At 50.9% G+C, this 18,805-nt stretch overlaps 1 protein-coding gene across 1 annotated transcript in view; it reads left to right on the top strand.

The window, feature by feature from the left end:
- Positions 1-18,805, top strand: part of LOC119951289 (ribose-phosphate pyrophosphokinase 1) — a 64,847-nt gene that overhangs the window by 29,553 nt on the left and 16,489 nt on the right. Inside the window, exon 5 of the mRNA XM_038774342.1 lies at positions 3,751-3,875. Within this exon, the coding sequence (XP_038630270.1) occupies positions 3,751-3,875 (125 nt within the window). The remainder of the gene's footprint in view (positions 1-3,750; positions 3,876-18,805) is intronic.

Below are 18,805 nucleotides of genomic sequence, written 5' to 3'. Positions count from 1 at the left end.
CATCGATGTATTTCAGGCTGCACCAGGGGATGAGACAGGGATGCCCCCTCTCCCCACTGCTGTTTGCGTTGACCATAGAGCCGTCGGCAATTCATAGAATTGGGTGGAACAGTCTCTCTATACGCAGACTATCTGCTCCTATATGTTTCGGACCCACTAGAAGGGATGGAAGAAATTGAGGATTCTGGGGCAATTTGGCAGGTTTTTAGGTTGTAAAGTGAGATCTTTGCGATCCAGGCAAGGGGGCAGGAGAGGTGATTGGGGGAGCTGCCGATTTTAGGGTGGTTGGGGGAAGCTTTCAGTAGCTAGGCATTCAGGTGGCGCGGGAATGGGAACAGTACACCAGTTAATTTGGCCCGATTAGTAGACCAAATGAAGGACTATTTCCAACGGTGAGACGTGCTCCCGTTGTCACTAGCTGGGAGGGTGCAGACAGTGAAAATGACAGTCCTCCCGAGATTCCTGTTTGTGCTTCAGTGTCTCCCCATCTTTATTCCGCGGTCCTTCTTTAAACGTGTCAATAAGGTGATCACTGGCTTTGTATGAATGGGTAAGACCTGTGAGTAAAAAAGGGGATGCTGGAGTGGAGCCGGGGGGAGGGCGGGCTGGTGCTGCCGAACGTAAATTATTATTGGGTGGCGAAGATAGCTATGATTAGGAAGTGGGTGGTGGGGGAAGGGTCGGTGTGGTAGCGAGTGGAGGTGGCACCATGCGCAAGGGTGCTAGTTTGGGGGCATTGGTAACGGCGCCTCTGCCATTCCTGCCGGTACAGTACTCCACCAGCCTCGTGGTGGTGGTGGTGGCCCTGATAGTCTGGGGGCAATAGAGGAGACATGTGGGAACGGAGGTAGCATCGTTCTGGTCTCCAGTCTGCAATAATCACCGGTTTACCCGGAAGGCTGGATGGAGGATTCTGGAGATGGCAGCGAGCAGCGATTGAGAGGAGGAGGATATGTTTATAGAGGGGAGCTTTTCTAGCCTGAGGGAGCTGGAGGAGAAATTTGGATTGACGAGAGGAAATTAGTTTAGGTACCTGCAGCCACGGGACTTCCTACGCAGGCAGGTCTCAATCTTTCCGCTCCTACCGTCAAGGGAGATACAGGATGGGGTAGTTTCCCGAATGTGGGTGGGAGAAGTGGGTGGTTTCTGACATTTACAAGGAACTCCTGGAGTCAGAGGAGACACAGACCAAGGAATTGAAACGCAAGTGATAAGAGGAGTTAGGAGAGATAGAAGATGGTCTCTGGGCAGACGTGTTGAGTAGAGTCAATGCGTCCACATCATGTGCCATGCTCAGCCTGATACAGTTCAAGGTTGTTCACCGGGCTCGCATGACAGTGGCTCAGATGAACAGGTTGTTTGGGGTAGAAGATAGGTGTGCAAGGTATGTGTGGGGGGGGGGGCAGCGAACCATGTCCATATGTTCTGGACATGCCCGAAGCTTAGGGGATTCTAGCAGGGGTTTGCGGATGTCATGTCCAAGGTTTTGAAAACGGGGTGGCACCGAGTCCGGAGGTGGCGATTTTCGGAGTGTCGGAAGACCCGGGAATCCAGGAGGAGAAAGAGGCAGACATTCTAGCCTTTGCTTCTCTGGTAGCCCGGAGATGGATACTATTAGCTTGGAGGGACTCAAAGCCCCCGAAGTTGGAGACCTGTCTAACTGACATGGCTAACTTTCTCTGTCTGGAGAAAATCAAGTTTGCCTTAAGAGGGTTAATGTTGGGGTTTGCCCGGAGGTGGCAGCCGTTCGTCGATTTCTTCGCAGAGAATTAATCATCCGGGGGGGGGGGGGGGGTGTTTAGTTTGATTTGGAGTAGGTGGTTAGTAAAGGTGGGACCTGTAAGGGAGGAAGACATCTTTTGCACTGTTTATATTTTCATGAACATTGTTTATTCTGTTGTTGTTATAAAACCATAAATACCTCAATAAAATGTTTATTAAAACAAAAACTAAACTAAGTCCCTTGAGCTGCAAACATTGACTGCCGATGTGGTGGTTGTGGATCACTGATGTCCAACTGGCATATGCTACACCTGCAACATGTCCCCTTCCCTGCCATCGCCACTATATTTAACTAATTACATTCTCTAGTTTAGAAATATAATTGTCTTTTTGTAGTATTTAATCTAGGCAATAACAGTATAATAAATGTACTGTAGATTAACCCACAGTCCTAATTTAATTTTTAAAAAAATTTTTATATATCAAGTGCATCTCTTGGCCTCACCTTACCAAATTGCCATGTTTGTCAAATTTTCTTGCAGTCTAGTGGAATCTGCACTCTGGTGAAGATGCTTTGTATTAATACTCTATTCATTTGCTTTTAAGGTTTTACAGCACAATGTTTGTTTTAATCTAATGTCCTGGTTTAAAAAAGGAAAAGAAATACTCCCCAGCTGTTATGATCCCAGTTGATATAACTGGACGGGAAGATCCCAGAACCCTGGCTCAAAAGACCGTAGCTTTTACTTTTTTAATGTGGCCACTAATTATAGTTTACAAAGAAAAAAACATTTATTCAACATGAAAGCTTGGATTCTTAACAAATATACACCAATTTTAAGATTAACACAGATTGCAAAGTACATCTTAAGCTACAATTTTACACTTTTCCGGTAAGCTTTTCTTTCTCTTGGCGGCTTTTAGACAAACTCCAGCCACAGATTTCCACAATTACTTCAGATGATGTCTCCCAAACTATAGTAATTTCTCTCAAACCTTAGCGCTACTGTGGATGTATTTCTGGCTTCTCAGGCCTTTTCAACTCTTGTGACTTTTACTGAACAGTAATCTGTTCTAGTTTCCAGTTTCCTCTGTTCCATTAACTCAAGACTTCTTGGAAACCTCTCCTCTTTTCTCCTTTCTTCAACAAGCTGGACTGCACATTATCAGCATTTGTTTTCCTTTATTTTTAAATTTAGGAGTACCCAATTCATGGCTTTTTTTCCAATTAAAGGACAATTTAGCATGGCCAATTCACCTAACCTGCAGGTTGTGGGGGTCAAACCCACGCAGACATGGGAGAATGTGCAAACTCCACACGGACAGTGACCCAGGGCCGGGATTCAAACCCAGGTCCTCAGTGCCGCAGTCCCACTGTTAACAAAGCCCCAGTTGCAAAGCAAGCACTGCTGGTTTATTTACTCTTCATGCCGTAGCCCTCTCTAAAAACAATAGTTGGAATTGAAACCAACCCCCATGAATATACAATTTTTGTCCAGCATGAATCTAACTATAGGTTTTACCCTTCCAGGTGCAGAAACATATTAAATTAGCCCTATGAAGAATTGTACCTTCAAATATTTACCAGTACAAACATAAATCCCTTAAACTACTTTGTTTTCCTAACACCAACCAATCATCCGTAATCTGCTTTCCTGTGATGCCACACTGTAGAAAAAAAAAACATTGCTCCTTGGGTTCCCATTAATTCTTTCCCCTCTTAACTTAAACCTATGCCCTCTAGTTCTCGATTCCCCAACCCTGGGGAGACTGAGTGCGTTCACCCTATCCATGCCTCTCATCTTGTACACCTCTATAAGATCACCCCTCGGATTCCTACACTCCAAAGACAAAAAATCCTAGCTTAGATCACTGCCTGTTTGGGTGATGCTTAAAAGTTGTTTTTTTTACATTTCTTATACAGTCTCACCATTCGGTACTGTGTTTATATCGCATGATTTCCTATCTCTTACTTTGTCTACTTGTATTACGCCAAATTACTTTTACTCTTATTGTTTTTCCCCAAAGGGTTTCTTTGATATCCCAGTGGATAACTTGTATGCTGAACCAGCAGTACTTAAGTGGATTAGGGAGAATATTCAAGAATGGAAAAACGGCATTATTGTGTCACCTGATGCTGGCGGAGCCAAAAGGTAGGTGGTCAGGGAGATGCAGAAAAAATCGGGAACTGTACTTTCAACTTTGAGGGAGTGTATACTGCACAATATGTGATGTGATGGTCAGATGTACATCTCGTCTGATTTTAACTTTCCATTGTGGAAAATAACCTCTTTGAAATCAGGAAAGTAACACGACAGATTTTTTTTTTTTCTTGGGGAGGTTTGCATTGTTATCAAACTACAATTTGGGGGACTTCCGGTTGCGGCTATGACCAGCTAAGTCGCACATTTGGCAGCTCCTGCGACAAAGGTGTTTAAGGGCCGATTGGAGGGCCCCGACGGTACTGTAAAGACGAATCCCGGTGGGGGAAGGCTCCCTGAGGAGAGTGAGACCAACTTTATGGTCGGTACTCGGAGTGGGGCGACAAAAAAAGCGGCAGCAGCTCCCCTAAAAAAGCGGGGGAAGAGGACCAAAATGGCGGCCGGTGGCGCACTAGAAGATTGGAGAAAATGGGCGGAGGAGCAGCAGGCCGCTCTCCTCCGGTGTTTTACGGAGCTGAAAGTGGAACTCTTAGAGTCTATGAACGCGACGACCACAAGGCTGATGGGGGCCCAGGCGACCCAAGAGGCGTCGATAAGAGAGCTGCAGCAGGAGATGACTGCAAGGGAGGAGGAGGCCACGGTCCTCGTGGGAAAGGTGGAGGTGCACGAGGCACTCCACCTGAAATGGCAGAGCCGCTTTGAGGAGCTGGACACTCGAATGAGGCGGAAGAACTTGAGGATCCTGGGCCTAGCAGAAGGCCTGGAGGGGCCTGATCTCCCGAAATATGTAGCGGAGATGTTGAGCTCCCTGATGGGAGAGGGGGCCGGTCCATCGCCTCTGGAGCTGGAAGAAGCATATCGGGTCATGGCTAGGCGGCCTAGGGCGAACGAGCCCCCGAGGGCGGTGCTGGTGCGATTCCAGCGTTTCTGTGATCGGGAGAAAGTGCTGAGGTGGGCCAAGAGGGAGAAAAGCAGCAAATGGGAGAATTCGACGGTGCGGATATATCAGGACTGGAGTGCGGAGGTGGCAAAGCGGCGGGCCCGGTTTAACCGGACGAAGGCGGTGCTGCACGCAAAGAGGATCAAGTTCGGAATGCTGCAGCCAGCGCGCTTGTGGGTCACCTACAAGGACCAGCACCATTACTTTGAGACCCCAGAGGAGGCATGGACTTTTGTTCGGGAGGAAAAGCTGGACCTGAACTAGAACTTGGGAACGCCGGCGGTCGAGGCCGCCCGAGTACCCTTGACTGATCAAGTGGCCCATGTCTTTCTTAGGCCAGGTCGGAACTTGGTTAAAGTTGATGGATTGTTTGGTTTCTTTGAAACTTGTGTTATGGGGGGTTTCTTTGTTCCTTTTTGTGTGTCTCTTCCCGTTGCCAACTTCCCTTAATTATTGTTGTTGTAGGGGGGGCTTTTTTACTGTTTTTTGATCTGTTCTTTAAGGGTTATGGTTACTGTTCTGTTCGATGGAGGGTGATGGTTAAGTACGTTACTATTGGGTAGTTATTGAGTTATTTAGTTATGCAGGCATAGTTATGTATTTATGTATTTATTTGAGATTTGTTATTTATATTGTTATATTGTTAAGTTGGGGAGGCGGGACGGGGGGGGTGCAAGTTGGTTATGCGTGTTTTCTTTTTCTCTTTTTTCTTCCTCTCGTTTTAAGGGGGCTTTTTTATGGGCTTGGATGGGGACGGGGGTGGAATTGAAGATGGCGGGGTAGGGTGTGGCCGGGCGAAAGCGCGGGCTTTCCCCTGTTTCCCGCGCGTGGGACGGAGGAAGGGGGAGGAGAGAAGAGTGGGGTGTGGCCAGCAATGGCGGCTTTTCCCGCGCTGAAGCGGGGTCAGAGAGGGATGGCAAGGGGGGGGGAGGCCCCTCTCCCCCCCCCCCCCCCCCCCCCCCCCCCCACATCGGGAGGAGTCGGAGTGTGGCAGGGGCAGCCGGGTCAGCGAAAATCAGCTGACTCTCGGGAGTACGATGGTGGATACACCGCGGCTAGGAGGGGTCCTAGCCAGGGGGGGGGGGGGGGGGTTAGGGGGGGATACCGGGTTGCTGCTGGAAAGGCCGAGGACGGGAAGGGAAGAACGGGAGGAGAGGGGGGGGGGGGGGCCATCGCCATGGGGAACGGGTCAGAAGGGGAAGGTTGACCCGGGGCGAACAGGGGACAGGACATGGCTAATAGACAGGGGAAAGGGACAGGTCGCTCCGCGACCCGGTTGATTACTTGGAACGTGAGGGGGCTGAATGGGCCGGTCAAGAGAGCAAGGGTTTTTTCACACCTAAAGGGACTGCAGGCGGATGTGGCAATGTTGCAGGAGACTCACTTGAGAGTAGTAGACCAGGTACGCCTGAGAAGGGGGTGGGTGGGACAGGTGTTCCACTCAGGCTTGGACGCAAAGAACCGGGGGGGTGGCGATTTTGGTGGGAAAGAGGGTGTCGTTCGTGGCGGCGCAGGTGGTAGCAGATAAGGAGGGTAGGTACGTGATGGTGAAGGGTAGGCTGCAGGGAGAGAATGTGGTGCTGGTGAATGTGTATGCCCCGAATTGGGATGACGTGGGTTTTATGAGGCGCCTGTTGGGCCTCATTCCGGGTCTGGAGGCAGGGGGCCTGATCATGGGGGGGGACTTCAATACAGTGCTCGACCCTGGGCTGGACAGATCGAGTTCCAGGACGAATAGGAGGCCGGCAGCGGCAGAGGTGCTAAGGGGGTTCATGGAGCAGATGGGGGGGGTAGACCCTTGGAGATTTGGCAGGCCAAGGGCGAGGGAGTATTCTTTTTTCTCCCACGTCCACAGGGTGTACTCCAGAATAGACTTTTTTGTACTGAGCAGGGGGCTGATTTCGAGAGTGCAGGACACGGAGTACTCGGCCATTGCGATTTCGGACCACGCACCACACTGGGTAGAGGTAGAACTGGGGGAAGCACGGGACCAGCGCCCGTTGTGGCGCCTGGATGTGGGGCTGCTGGCGGACGATGAGGTGTGCGGAAGGGTCCGGAAGGGCATTGAGAGATATCTGGGCACGAACGACACGGGCGAGGTGAAGGTGGGGGTAGTCTGGGAGGCCCTGAAAGCAGTGATCAGAGGAGAGCTGATCTCCATAAGGGCACACAGAGAAAGGAAGGAGAGGCAGGAGAGGGAGAGACTGGTGGGAGAACTTATAGAAGTGGACAGGAGATATGCGGAGACACCAGAGGAGGGGCTGTTGAGGGAGCGGCGCAGTTTACAGGCCCAGTTTGACCTACTGACCACTAGGAAGGCGGAGACGCAATGGAGAAGGGCACAGGGCGCGGTCTATGAGTACGGGGAAAAGGCGAGCAGGATGCTAGCACACCAGCTGCGCAAGCGAGATGCAGCCAGAGAGATTGGGGGAGTGAGAGAGAAGGGAGGGAACGTAGTGCAGAAGGGGCAAGAGGTGAACGGGGTCTTCAGGGATTTCTACAGGGAATTGTACCGGTCTGAGCCGCCCAGGAGGAGGGGGGGAATGGAGAACTTCCTCGATAGATTGAGGTTCCCAAAGGTCCAGGAGGAACGGGTGGAGGGGCTGGGGGCGCCGATAGAGCTGCAGGAGCTAGTTAAAGGGATAGGCCAGATGCAGGCGGGGAAGGCGCCGGGGCCGGATGGGTTCCCGGTGGAATTTTATAAGAAGTATGTGGACTTGGTGGGTCCAGTGCTAGTGCGAGCCTTCAATGAGGCGCGAGAGGGGGGGGTTCTGCCCCCGACAATGTCACAGGCCCTGATCTCCTTGATCCTGAAGCGGGACAAAGACCCTGTACAGTGCGGGTCCTACAGGCCTATCTCCCTCTTGAATGTAGATGCCAAACTGTTGGCAAAGATCCTGGCAACCAGAATAGAGGATTGTGTGCCAGGGGTAATCCATGAGGACCAGACGGGGTTCGTAAAGGGACGACAACTTAACACAAATGTCCGGAGACTGTTGAATGTGATTATGATGCCAGCAGTGGAGGGGGAGGCTGAGATAGTGGTAGCACTGGATGCGGAGAAGGCATTCGATAGGGTGGAGTGGGAATACCTGTGGGAGACGCTGGAACGGTTTGGGTTTGGGGAGGGATTTATCAAGTGGGTGAAGCTGCTGTATTCGGCCCCGATGGCGAGTGTGGTTACAAACGGGAGGAGGTCAGAGTATTTTGGGCTCCATCGAGGTACCAGGCAGGGATGCCCCCTATCCCCCTTACTATTTGCATTAGCGATCGAACCGTTGGCGATGGCACTGAGGGGTTCAGGGGGGTGGAGAGGACTGACAAGGGGAGGGGAGGAACATCGGGTATCACTCTATGCGGATGATTTGTTGTTATATGTGGCGGACCCGGAAGGGGGAATGCCGGAGGTAATGGAAATACTAGCGGAGTTTGGGGACTTTTCGGGATATAAATTAAATGTGGGTAAAAGTGAGGTCTTTGTGATACACCCGGGAGATCAGGGGGAGGGAATTGGGCGGCTCCCCTTTAAGAGAGCAGTAAAGAGCTTCAGGTACTTGGGGGTGCAGGTGGCAAGGAACTGGGGGACCCTCCACAAGCTGAACTTTTCAAGGCTGGTGGAGCAGATGGAGGAGGAGTTCAAGAGGTGGGACATGGTACCGCTGTCGCTAGCAGGGAGGGTGCAGTCAGTCAAAATGACGGTCCTCCCGAGGTTCTTGTTTCTGTTTCAGTGCTTGCCCATCTTTCTCCCCAGGGCCTTCTTCAAGAAGGTAACTAGCAGCATTATGGGCTATGTGTGGGCACATGGCACCCCTAGAGTGAGAAGGATTTTCTTGGAACGGAGTAGGGACAGGGGAGGATTAGCGCTACCCAATCTTTCCGGATACTACTGGGCGGCGAACGCATCGATGGTGCGCAAGTGGGTGATGGAGGGGGAGGGGGCAGCTTGGAAACGTATGGAGAGGGCGTCCTGCGGCAATACAAGCCTGGGGGCGCTAGTAACGGCACCATGGCCGCTCCCCCCCACAAGGTATACCACGAGTCCGGTAGTGGCGGCCACCCTGAAAATCTGGGGGCAGTGGAGGCGGCACAGGGGGGAAGTGGGGGGTCTGATGGCGGCGCCACTGAGAGGGAACCACAGATTTGTCCCGGGGAACACTGGCGGGGGATTCCAGAGCTGGCACAGGGCGGGCATCAGGCAACTGAGGGACATGTTCATAGAGGGGAGGTTTGCGAGCCTGGGAGAGCTGGAGGAGAAATTTGAGCTCCCCCCGGGGAACACGTTTAGATACCTGCAGGTGAAGGCATTTGCCAGACGACAGGTGGAAGGATTTCCCTTGCTTCCCGATAGAGGGGTGAGTGATAGGGTGCTGTCAGGGGTCTGGGTCGGAGAAGGGAAGGTCTCGGACATCTACAAAATAATGCAGGAGGTGGAGGAGGTATCGATAGAGGAGCTGAAAGACAAGTGGGAAGCGGAGCTGGGAGAGCAGATAGAAGATGGGACATGGGCGGATGCCTTAGAGAGGGTCAATTCGTCGTCGTCGTGCGCAAGGTTGGGCCTCATCCAATTTAAGGTGCTGCACAGAGCCCATATGACGGGGACTAGGATGAGTCGGTTCTTCGGGGGTGAGGACAGGTGTGTTAGGTGTTCGGGAAGCCCTGCGAATCATGTACATATGTTCTGGATGTGCCCGGCACTGGAAGAGTTCTGGGAGGGGGTGGCGGGGACGGTATCGAGAGTGGTGGGAACCAGGGTCAAACCAGGGTGGGGGCTAGCGATTTTTGGGGTTGGGGTGGAGCCAGGAGTACAGGAGGCAGGGGAGGCCGGAATATTGGCCTTTGCGTCCTTGGTAGCTCGGAGAAGGATCTTGATTCAGTGGAGGGACACAAGGCCACCAAGTGTTAACACCTGGTTAAACGACATGGCAAGCTTCATCCAATTGGAAAGAATCAAATTCGCCCTGAGAGGGTCGGTACAGGGGTTCTTCCGGCGGTGGCAGCCCTTCCTTGACTTTCTGGATCAGAGATAGGAACGGGAGGCCGAAACAGCAGCAACCCGGGGAGAAAGGGGGGGGGGGGGGGGGGGGGGGAAGGGAGGGGGGGGGGGGGGAAGGGAGGGGGGGGGGATAGCAACGAAGGGAGCACGTCAGCGGGGGGTCGCGGGCAATGACTGCCCGAGGCCATCGGCAGAAAGGGAAAAACGGTTTGGTTGCTAGACTGGTAGCGCGGGGGGGGGGGGGGGGGGGGGGGGTGCGCGCGGGGGAGGGCGTGGGGAGGATTTCCCAGGGGGGATTTGTTGTGTTATAATTTAAAATGTAGTAGGGGTAAATGTTTGTATCGAAACATTTCAATAAAAATTATTTTTAAAAAAAACAAACTACAATTTGGGGACTTCCGGTGGTTGTGATGGAGTAGGAAGCCACACATTTGGGTACTCCCGTTTTAAAGAGACTTTCCGGCTCTTTTGAGAGCCCAAAACGGAAATTTTTCGACGTCTCCTGGTGGGGGAAGGTGCGCTGAACAACTTTCCCCGCAGTCCATGCCTCGAACTCGGAGTGGAAAGGGGGAAAAAACGGCAGCAGCTCCTCAGAAAAAACAGGGGAAGGAATCTAAGATGGCTGCCGGAGGAGCCCCAGAGGAATGGAGGCTGTGGGCCCAGGAGCAACAAACTGATCTCCTGTGCTGCTTTAAAGAATTCAAGGATGAGGTGCTGAGCTCTCTGCAGGAAACGAATAGAAGGCTGTCAGAGATTCAGTCCACCCAGGGTGCTGCCATCAAGGAGTTGCAGACGCAGGCCATTGAACGAGAGGAGGAGGCCGTGGTCCTCGTGAGTAAGGTGGAGGGGCACGAGGCACTCCACAAGAAGTGGCAGGAACGCTTCGAGGAGCTTGATCACCGCATGAGGCGGAAAAACCTGCGGATCCTGGGCCTTGCGGAGGGGCTAGAGGGGTCGGACCTGACAGCCTACGTGGCTGTAATGCTGAACTCGCTGGTGGGGGCCGGGTCTTTCCATCTGCCCTTGGAGCTGGAGGGAGCGCACAGGGTGCTGGCCAGGAGGCCTGGGGAGGATGAACCCCCGCGTGCGGTGCTGGTGAGGTTCCACCGGTTCAGTGATCGGAAGTGCGTGCTGCGCTGGGCCAAGAAGGTGAAGAGCAGCAAGTGGGAGAATGGGGTAGTACGGATCTACCAGGTTTGGAGTGCGGAGGTGGCTAAGCGGCGGTCCGGATTTAATCGGACGAAAGAGGTGCTTTATAGAAAAAAGATAAAGTTCGGAATGTTGCAGCCCGCGCGCCTGTGGGTAACTTATTCGGACCGGCACCATTATTTCGATTCCCCGGAGGAGGCGTGGGCCTTCGTGCGGACGGAGAAACTGGACTTGAACTAGGGGTTGGGGGTTGCGTGGTCGGCTGTAATGTATTAGTGCTGGATTTTGCTGTGTTCTCTTTTTCTTCTGTTTTTCTCTTCTTGTTTTAGTACTTTTGCAATTTTGATATGGTTATTTACGGAGGGGTTGTTCTGCTTTGTTTTTGTGCTGTGGGGCATTGTTTGGGCTGTGCAGCTTGCGGGGAGGGTCGGGGGGGGGTCTGTTGTATTCTATGTCGGAGTGGGGGTATGGAGTGGGGCTGATATTTGGGAGCTGCGTCAGAAGGGTGTGGTGGGGCAGTGCGAAAGCGCGGGCTTTCCTCTGGTTTCCCGCGCTGGGGGGTGGAGACGGTGACGGGGAGGCGGGGCCTTAACTGGTTCTTCCCCGCGCTGGAGCGGTGCCTGGAGGAGGGATAGATTGGGGGATGATCCCACTTCGGAAGGGGTCGGGCTATTGGCGGGAGTTTCCGGGGTCAGCAGAAGTTAGCTGACCCACGGAAGTACAATGGAGGATGGTTCGCGGCTGGGAGGGTTCCTAGCCTGGGGGGGGAAGGGAGGGGGGGAAAGGGGAATACCGGGTTGCTGTTGGTAGGGTCAAGAAGGGGCTGGGGGGGGACAGAGGTGAGGTGTTGTCGCTATGGGGACTGGGTCGGGCAGGGGGTGCTGGCCTGGGGCGGGCAGTCGATGGGCTATGGCTAGCCGACGGGGGAGGGGGGCGGAACGCCCTCTGATCCATTTGGTCACTTGGAATGCGAGAGGGTTGAATGGGCCGGTGAAGCGGTCGAGGGTACTGGCTCACCTGAAGGGGCTAAAGGCAGATGTGGCAATGCTTCAGGAGACCCACCTGAGGGTGGTGGACCAGATCCGCCTGAGGAAGGGATGGGTGGGGCAGGTTTTCCACTCTGGGTTGGATGTGACGAACCGGAGAGTGGCGATTCTGGTGGGGAAAAATGTGTTGTTTGAGGTATCGGAGGTGGTGCCGGATAAGGGGGGTAGGTATGTTATGGTTAGGGGCAGGCTACAAGGAGAGAAGGTGGTACTGGCTAGTGTGTATGCCCCAAATTGGAAAGATGCGGGCTTTATGAGGCGTATGTTGGGATGGATCCCAGATCTGGAGGCGGGAGGTCTGATCATAGAGGGGGACTTTAATACGGTGTTGGATCCTTCACTGGATCGGTCCAGCTCAAGGACGGGTAGGAGGCCGGCGGCGGCCAAGGTACTGAGAGGGTTTATGGATCAGATGGGTGGAGTGGTTCCATGGAGGTTTGTGAGGCTGAGGGCACGCGAGTACTCTTTCTTCTCCCACGTACATAGGGTCTACTCTCGGATAGATTTCTTCGTGGTGCGTAGGGGACTGATTCCGAGAGTGGAGGAGGCCGAGTATTCGGCCATTGCAATCTCCGACCACGCTCCGCATTGGATAGAGTTGGAGATGGGAGAGGTGCGGGACCAACGTCCGTTGTGGCGGTTGGATGTGGGGTTGTTGGCGGAGGAGGAGGTGTGTAGGAGGGTCCGGGCAAGTATTGAGGGGTACCTTGAGGTGAATGATATGGGGGAGGTTCAGGTGGGGATGGTCTGGGAAGCCCTGAAGGCAGTAATTCGTGGGGAGCTGATATCCATCCGAGCACACAGGCAGAGGAGCGAGAGGAGTTAGAGGGATAGACTGGTGGGAAAGATGCTGGAGGTGGACAGGAGGTATGCAGAGGCACCAGAGGAGGGACTGTTGGGGGAGAGGTGCAGCTTGCAGGCTAAATTTGATTTGCTGACCACTAGAAAGGTGGAGGTACAGTGGAGGAAGGCATAAGGGGCAGTGTACGAACATGGTGAAAAGGTGAGTAGGATGCTGGCTCATCAGCTCCGCAAGCCGGATGCGGCTAAGGAGATTGCTGGAGTGAGAGACAAGAGTGGGAATGTGGTGCGGAAGGGGGTAGAGGTGAATGAGGTCTTCAAGGACTTTTACGGGGAACTGTACCGGTTGGAGCCAACGGGGGAGAGGAGGGGAATGGAGAAGTTCCTTGACAGGCTTTCTTTCCCGAAGGTGCAGGAGGAGAAGGTGGAGGGGCTGGGTGCGCCGATTGAGCTGGAGGAGCTAGTTAAGGGGATCGGGCAGATGCAGTCAAGGAAGGTACCGGGGCCGGATGGGTTCCCGGTGGAATTTTATTAAAAGTTTGTGGACCTAGTGGGCCCCTTGCTGGTGCGGACACTCAACGAAGCGTGGGAAGGGGGGACTTTGCCCCCGACTATGTCGCGGGCGCTGATCTCGTTAATTTTAAAGAAGGACAAGGACCCCCAGCAGTGTGGTTCATACAGGCCCATATCTCTCCTCAACGTGGATGCTAAGGTGCTGGCACAAATCCTGGCCGCCAGGATAGAGGGCTGTGTGCCAGGGGTTGTGCACAAGGACCAGACAGGTTTTGTGAAGGGAAGGCAGCTGAACACGAATGTGCAGAGATTGCTGAATGTCATCATGATGCCGGCAATTGAGGGGGAGGCAGAGATAGTGGTGGCGCTGGATGCGGAGAAGGCCTTCGATAGAGTGGAGTGGGGGTACCTATGGGAGGTGTTGGGGAGGTTTGGATTTGGTGAAGGGTTCATTAGATGGGTACGGCTGCTATATGAGGCCCCGATGGCGTGCGTGGCCATGAATAGGAGGAGGTCGGAGTACTTCCGGCTTTATCGAGGGACCAGGCAGGGTTGCCCCATGTCCCCCTTGTTGTTTGCACTGGCAATCGAGCCGCTGGCGATGGCGTTGAGAGATTCAGAGAGGTGGAGAGGCTTGGTGCGAGGTGGAGAGGAACATAGGGTGTCGGTGTATGCTGACGACCTGTTACTGTATGTGGCGGACCCGGTGGGAGGGATGCCGGGAGTGATGGAGTTGCTAGCTGAGTTTCGGACCTTTTCAGGTTATAAATTAAATTTAGGCAGGAGCGAGGTGTTTGTGGTGCACCCTGGAGACCAGGAGGAAGGAATTAGTAGACTCCCGCTTAGGCAGGCAGGGGAGAGCTTTAGGTACCTGGGGGTGCAGGTGGCCAGGGACTGGGGGACTCTTCACAAGCATAATTTCACCAGACTTGTAGATCAGATGGAGGAGGAGTTCAAGAGGTGGGACATGCTGCCACTGTCGTTGGCGGGGAGGGTACAGTCCGTCAAAATGACGGTGCCTCCGAGGTTCTTGCTCCTCTTTCAGTGCCTGCCCATATTTATCCCCAGGGCCGCCTTTAGGAGAGTGACTAGCAGTATTTTGAGCTTTGTGTGGGCACATGGGACTCCGAGAGTGAAGTGGGTGTTCCTGGAGCGAGGAAGGGATAGAGGCAGGCTGGCGCTGCCCAACCTTCTGGGGTACTATTGGGCAGCCAATGTGTCAATGGTGCGTAAATGGGTGATGGAGGGGGGAGGGGCGGCGTGGAAAAGAATGGAGATGGCGTCATGTAGAGGTACGAGCCTGGGTGCCATGGTAACTGCACCGTTGCCGCTATCCCCTAAGAGGTTTACCACGAGCCCAGTGGTGGCGGCGACCCTAAGAATCTGGGGACAGTGGCGACGGCATCGGGGGGAAACGGGGGGGCTCGATGGAGGCTCCACTGGGTGGCAACCATCGGTTCATCCCGGGGAACACGGATGGGGGATTTAGGGGGTGGCAAAGGGCGGGCATCAGCAAATTGAGGGACCTGTTTATTGGCGGGAGGTTTGTGGGCCTGGGGGAACTGGAAGATAAATTTGGCCTTCCCCAAGGGAACATGTTCAGATACCTGCAGGTAAAGGCGTTTGCTAGGCGACAGGTAGAGGGATTCCCTTTGCTGCCATCGCAGGGGACGATGGACAGAGTGCTTTCGGGGGTGTGGGTCGGAGAGGGGAAGGTGTCTGACATCTATAAGGTAATGCAGGAGATGGAGGAGTCGTCAGTGGAGGAGCTGAAGGCTAAATGGGAGGAGGAACTCTGGGAGCAGATAGAGGACGGGACTTGGGCGGATGCCTTGGAGAGAGTTAACTCTTCCTCCTCATGTGCGAGGCTTAGTCTCATCCAATTTAAGGTGCTGCACCGGGCCCACATGTCCGGGACCAGGATGAGTAAGTTCTTTGGGGGTGAAGATAGGTGCACCAGATGTTCGGGGAGTCCAGCGAACCACGCCCATATGTTCTGGGCATGCCCAGCACTGGAAGAATTCTGGAAGGGGGTGGCGGAGACGGTGTCGAGGGTGGTTGGATCCAGGGTCAAACCAGGGTGGGGACTCGCGATCTTTGGAGTTGCGGTAGAGCTGGGAGTGCAGGAGGCGAAAGAGGCCGGTGTCCTGGCCTTTGCGTCCCTAGTAGCCCGTCGAAGGATTCTGTTACAGTGGAAGGATGCAAGGCCCCCAAGCGTGGAGACCTGGATCAGTGACATGGCGGGATTTATAAAATTGGAAAAGGTCAAATTTGCCCTGAGAGGATAAATACAAGGGTTCTATAAACGATGTCAGCCTTTTCTGGACTTCCTGTCTCAGAGATAGGTAACTTGGTCAATAGCAGCAGCAACCCGGGGGGGGGGGGGGGGGGGAGGTGCATTATTGTAGTGTCTATTCTGTAACTTTGTAGTGTGTTAATTTGCATTGTTGTTAAAATGCTGTGTTGTTCATGGAGGTGGGGCGAATGTATATGATTGTTAATATTATTATTTTCGGTATTTTACTAAGGTTTGTCAATGTTGTATAAAATCAAAACTTTTCAATAAAAATTATTTCAAAATAAAAAAAACTACAATTTGGAGGGCATAAATTAAAAGGCAGCAAAGAAAGCAGGTCTGCTCACTGAGAACTGCTCCTTGGTGTAAATCCCCATTACTTTAGATGTCCATTATAATGCATGACTCTGCAAGATCACCATTGCTGTTTTTTGTGTTTTATTAAAGGTTATTTTTGAACTGGTACGGTTTCGTGGTCTGGTTTTACAAAAAATTTTAATTAGTGCTGTTTTTTGTAAAATGCTACATTGAATTTAATTATTTGCAGCTTTTTCCTATATAAATTGCCATTAGTGTCCAAAAAAGGTTAAGCGGGGTTAGGATGGAGGCGTGGGCTTGAGTAGGGTTTTCTTTCCAAGGGCCGGTGCAGACTCGATGGGCCGAATGGCCGCCTTCTGCACTGTAAATTCCATAAAGGAATTTATTGTTTGAAATTCTGGATCTGTTAATTTTAAAATTTAATTTAAAGCTATTAATCAATTACAACAATGCAGTTACTATTTCATTGTAATTGTAGTTTTGTGTATTTTTAAAATATATATATTTAAAAGTACCCAATTCTCTTTTATTCTCCAATTAAGGCGCAATTTCAGCGTGGCCAATCCACCTACCCTGAACATCTTTGGTTGTGGGGGTGAGGCCCATGCAGACATGAGAATGTAAACTCCACTCGGACAGTGACCCGGGGCTGGGATTTAACTGGGTCCTGGGTGCCATGAGGCAGCAGTGCTACCCACTGTGCCACCATGCCACCCTGTTTTAATGCATTATAAACTAAAATAACACACTGCAAAGTTCACCAGTGTTGGATAATTATGCTGCAGAGCCATTTTCATGCTAAGAAATATCTCCTGAATTCGGAAGAAGCTGCTAACTAACCACATGATATGTTTGTGTTTTTGATTATGTAGTCAGATTCACATTCTGACTCAGCTGTTTTTTCTCAACCCAAATTTCCTCCTGAGATAACTAACCAATCATCAAATTTGTGTTTTAGGCCGGGACAGGATTCCCCACCCAAATTTTAAACTCTTTTTGTATTTCGTGACAGTTGGAGGAGTCTTCTAAAAATATTAGGTCAATTCCCTAATAATCATTATAAGGAGTTTGGGTCAGAGATTTGTAGATGAATAATTAGCTCCTTCACAAAACTCCCCCAACAAATAACCATCTAGGAGCTAACTATTTTCACCTAGGAAATTTGGATTCCTGATTATAAATCTCAAAAACCATTGTACATCGGTTGATTTTGATTTAAAATAACATTAAACATCAATGTTGCAGACCCCTGGTTGAGGAAGTCATACCATAAGATCACAAACAAACTATTCTTTTATCTGTCAATTCCATATAAATGAAGCCCTCAACCGTGAACTCCTGTAATCTCTTGTGCTCTTTTGACAAAAAAGCTAAATTTATTCAGTTTAATTTTGACTAATCTCCAAAACTTTTTTCAAATTTTGAATTGATTAATTGACTAGCAATTAGTGCCAGATTCTCTTAACTGTATTTTGTGACATCTTGGACATACTGCTATATCTTTATTTTCGATGGAATTGGACTGCAAAATATATGTAAGCGAAAGAATTCTGATGCGGTCAAGTTTTCACAGTTCATTTGTGATTTTTCAAAATGAACAAACTAGGCTGACTAACCATCACTTATTCTGTTTGTTGAATAAATAACATCATTCAAATGAGCGGACGTAGGCCACCCAGCCCATAAAGCTTGCTTCACAATTCAGTTAAGATCATTTTTGATCTGATTATGGCCTAACTTCCAAGCTACGCTGCTCTCTAGAGAATTTGGAAGGCAAATAACCATCCTGAGAAGTGCTGCCTTCTCTCCATCGTTAATTGGGGATTCATTATTTTTAAACTGTTCTCCAATTCTAGATTCTCTCACAAGGGGAGGCCTCCTCTCAGCATCAGCCCTGTCAAGCCCTCAGAATCCTATGTTTCAATACGATCACCTCTCATTGGAGTTTGGAAGAATGAGTATAGCTCAATCTTTTCTCCAGTCATCCCGGGAATTAGCCACATGAATATTCTCTGAACTGTTTCCAATGAACTGTTTCTAATGAAAGTATATCCTTCCTTAATGAGACCAAAACTGTACACTGATGGGATGTGGGTGTCGCTGGGTAGGTCAACATTTTTTGCCCTTGAAAAGGTGGTGATGCTCTACCTTTTTGAAATGCTGTTGTTTCATGAGCTGTAGAATGCTCAGTGATGTTAGGGAGTTCCAGGATTTTGACCCAGTGACTGAAGGAATGGAGAGAGAGTTCCAAGTCGGGATAGGGTGTGAGATCTGACCAATCTTCTCTTGGATGTAGCCAGGTATCCTTATTTTTATACCCCATCCTCCTTGCAATAAAGGTCAATGTTCTGTTTACTTTTCTATTTACTTGCTGTCCCAGTATGTTAACTCTGATCCATGTACAAATACACATCTCCATATCACAGCATTTGTGATTCCTCTCCATTTATATAACATTTAGCTTTTCTGTTCTTTCTGTCAAAGTGCAAAACATCACATTTTCCCACATTATACTCCATCTGCCAATGTTTTGCCCACTCACTTAACCTGCCCAATCGTTTTGCATCCTGCATCCTTCTCAACTTACTTTCCTACTTATTTTTCACTGATTACTGTTAGTTAGCCAATCCTCTGTCCATGCTAATACCACCCATAACATAAAGAGCTCTTATTTTGTACAGTGACCTGCCAAGTAGCATCTTATTGAATCCATTTTGGAAATCCAAATACACTGTATCGACTCTTTCCCTTTTTTCCACCCTACTTGTTACATCCTCAAATAACTTTGTCAAATATGATTTTCCCTTTACAAAACTATGTCTAATTATATTATGGTTTTCTAAATGCTACCTCCTTAATAATAGA

Source organism: Scyliorhinus canicula, chromosome 17 (genome assembly GCF_902713615.1).
Source record: "Scyliorhinus canicula chromosome 17, sScyCan1.1, whole genome shotgun sequence".
Classification (NCBI taxonomy): Eukaryota; Metazoa; Chordata; class Chondrichthyes; order Carcharhiniformes; family Scyliorhinidae; genus Scyliorhinus; species Scyliorhinus canicula.
This window is presented reverse-complemented; position numbering and strand designations above follow the sequence as displayed.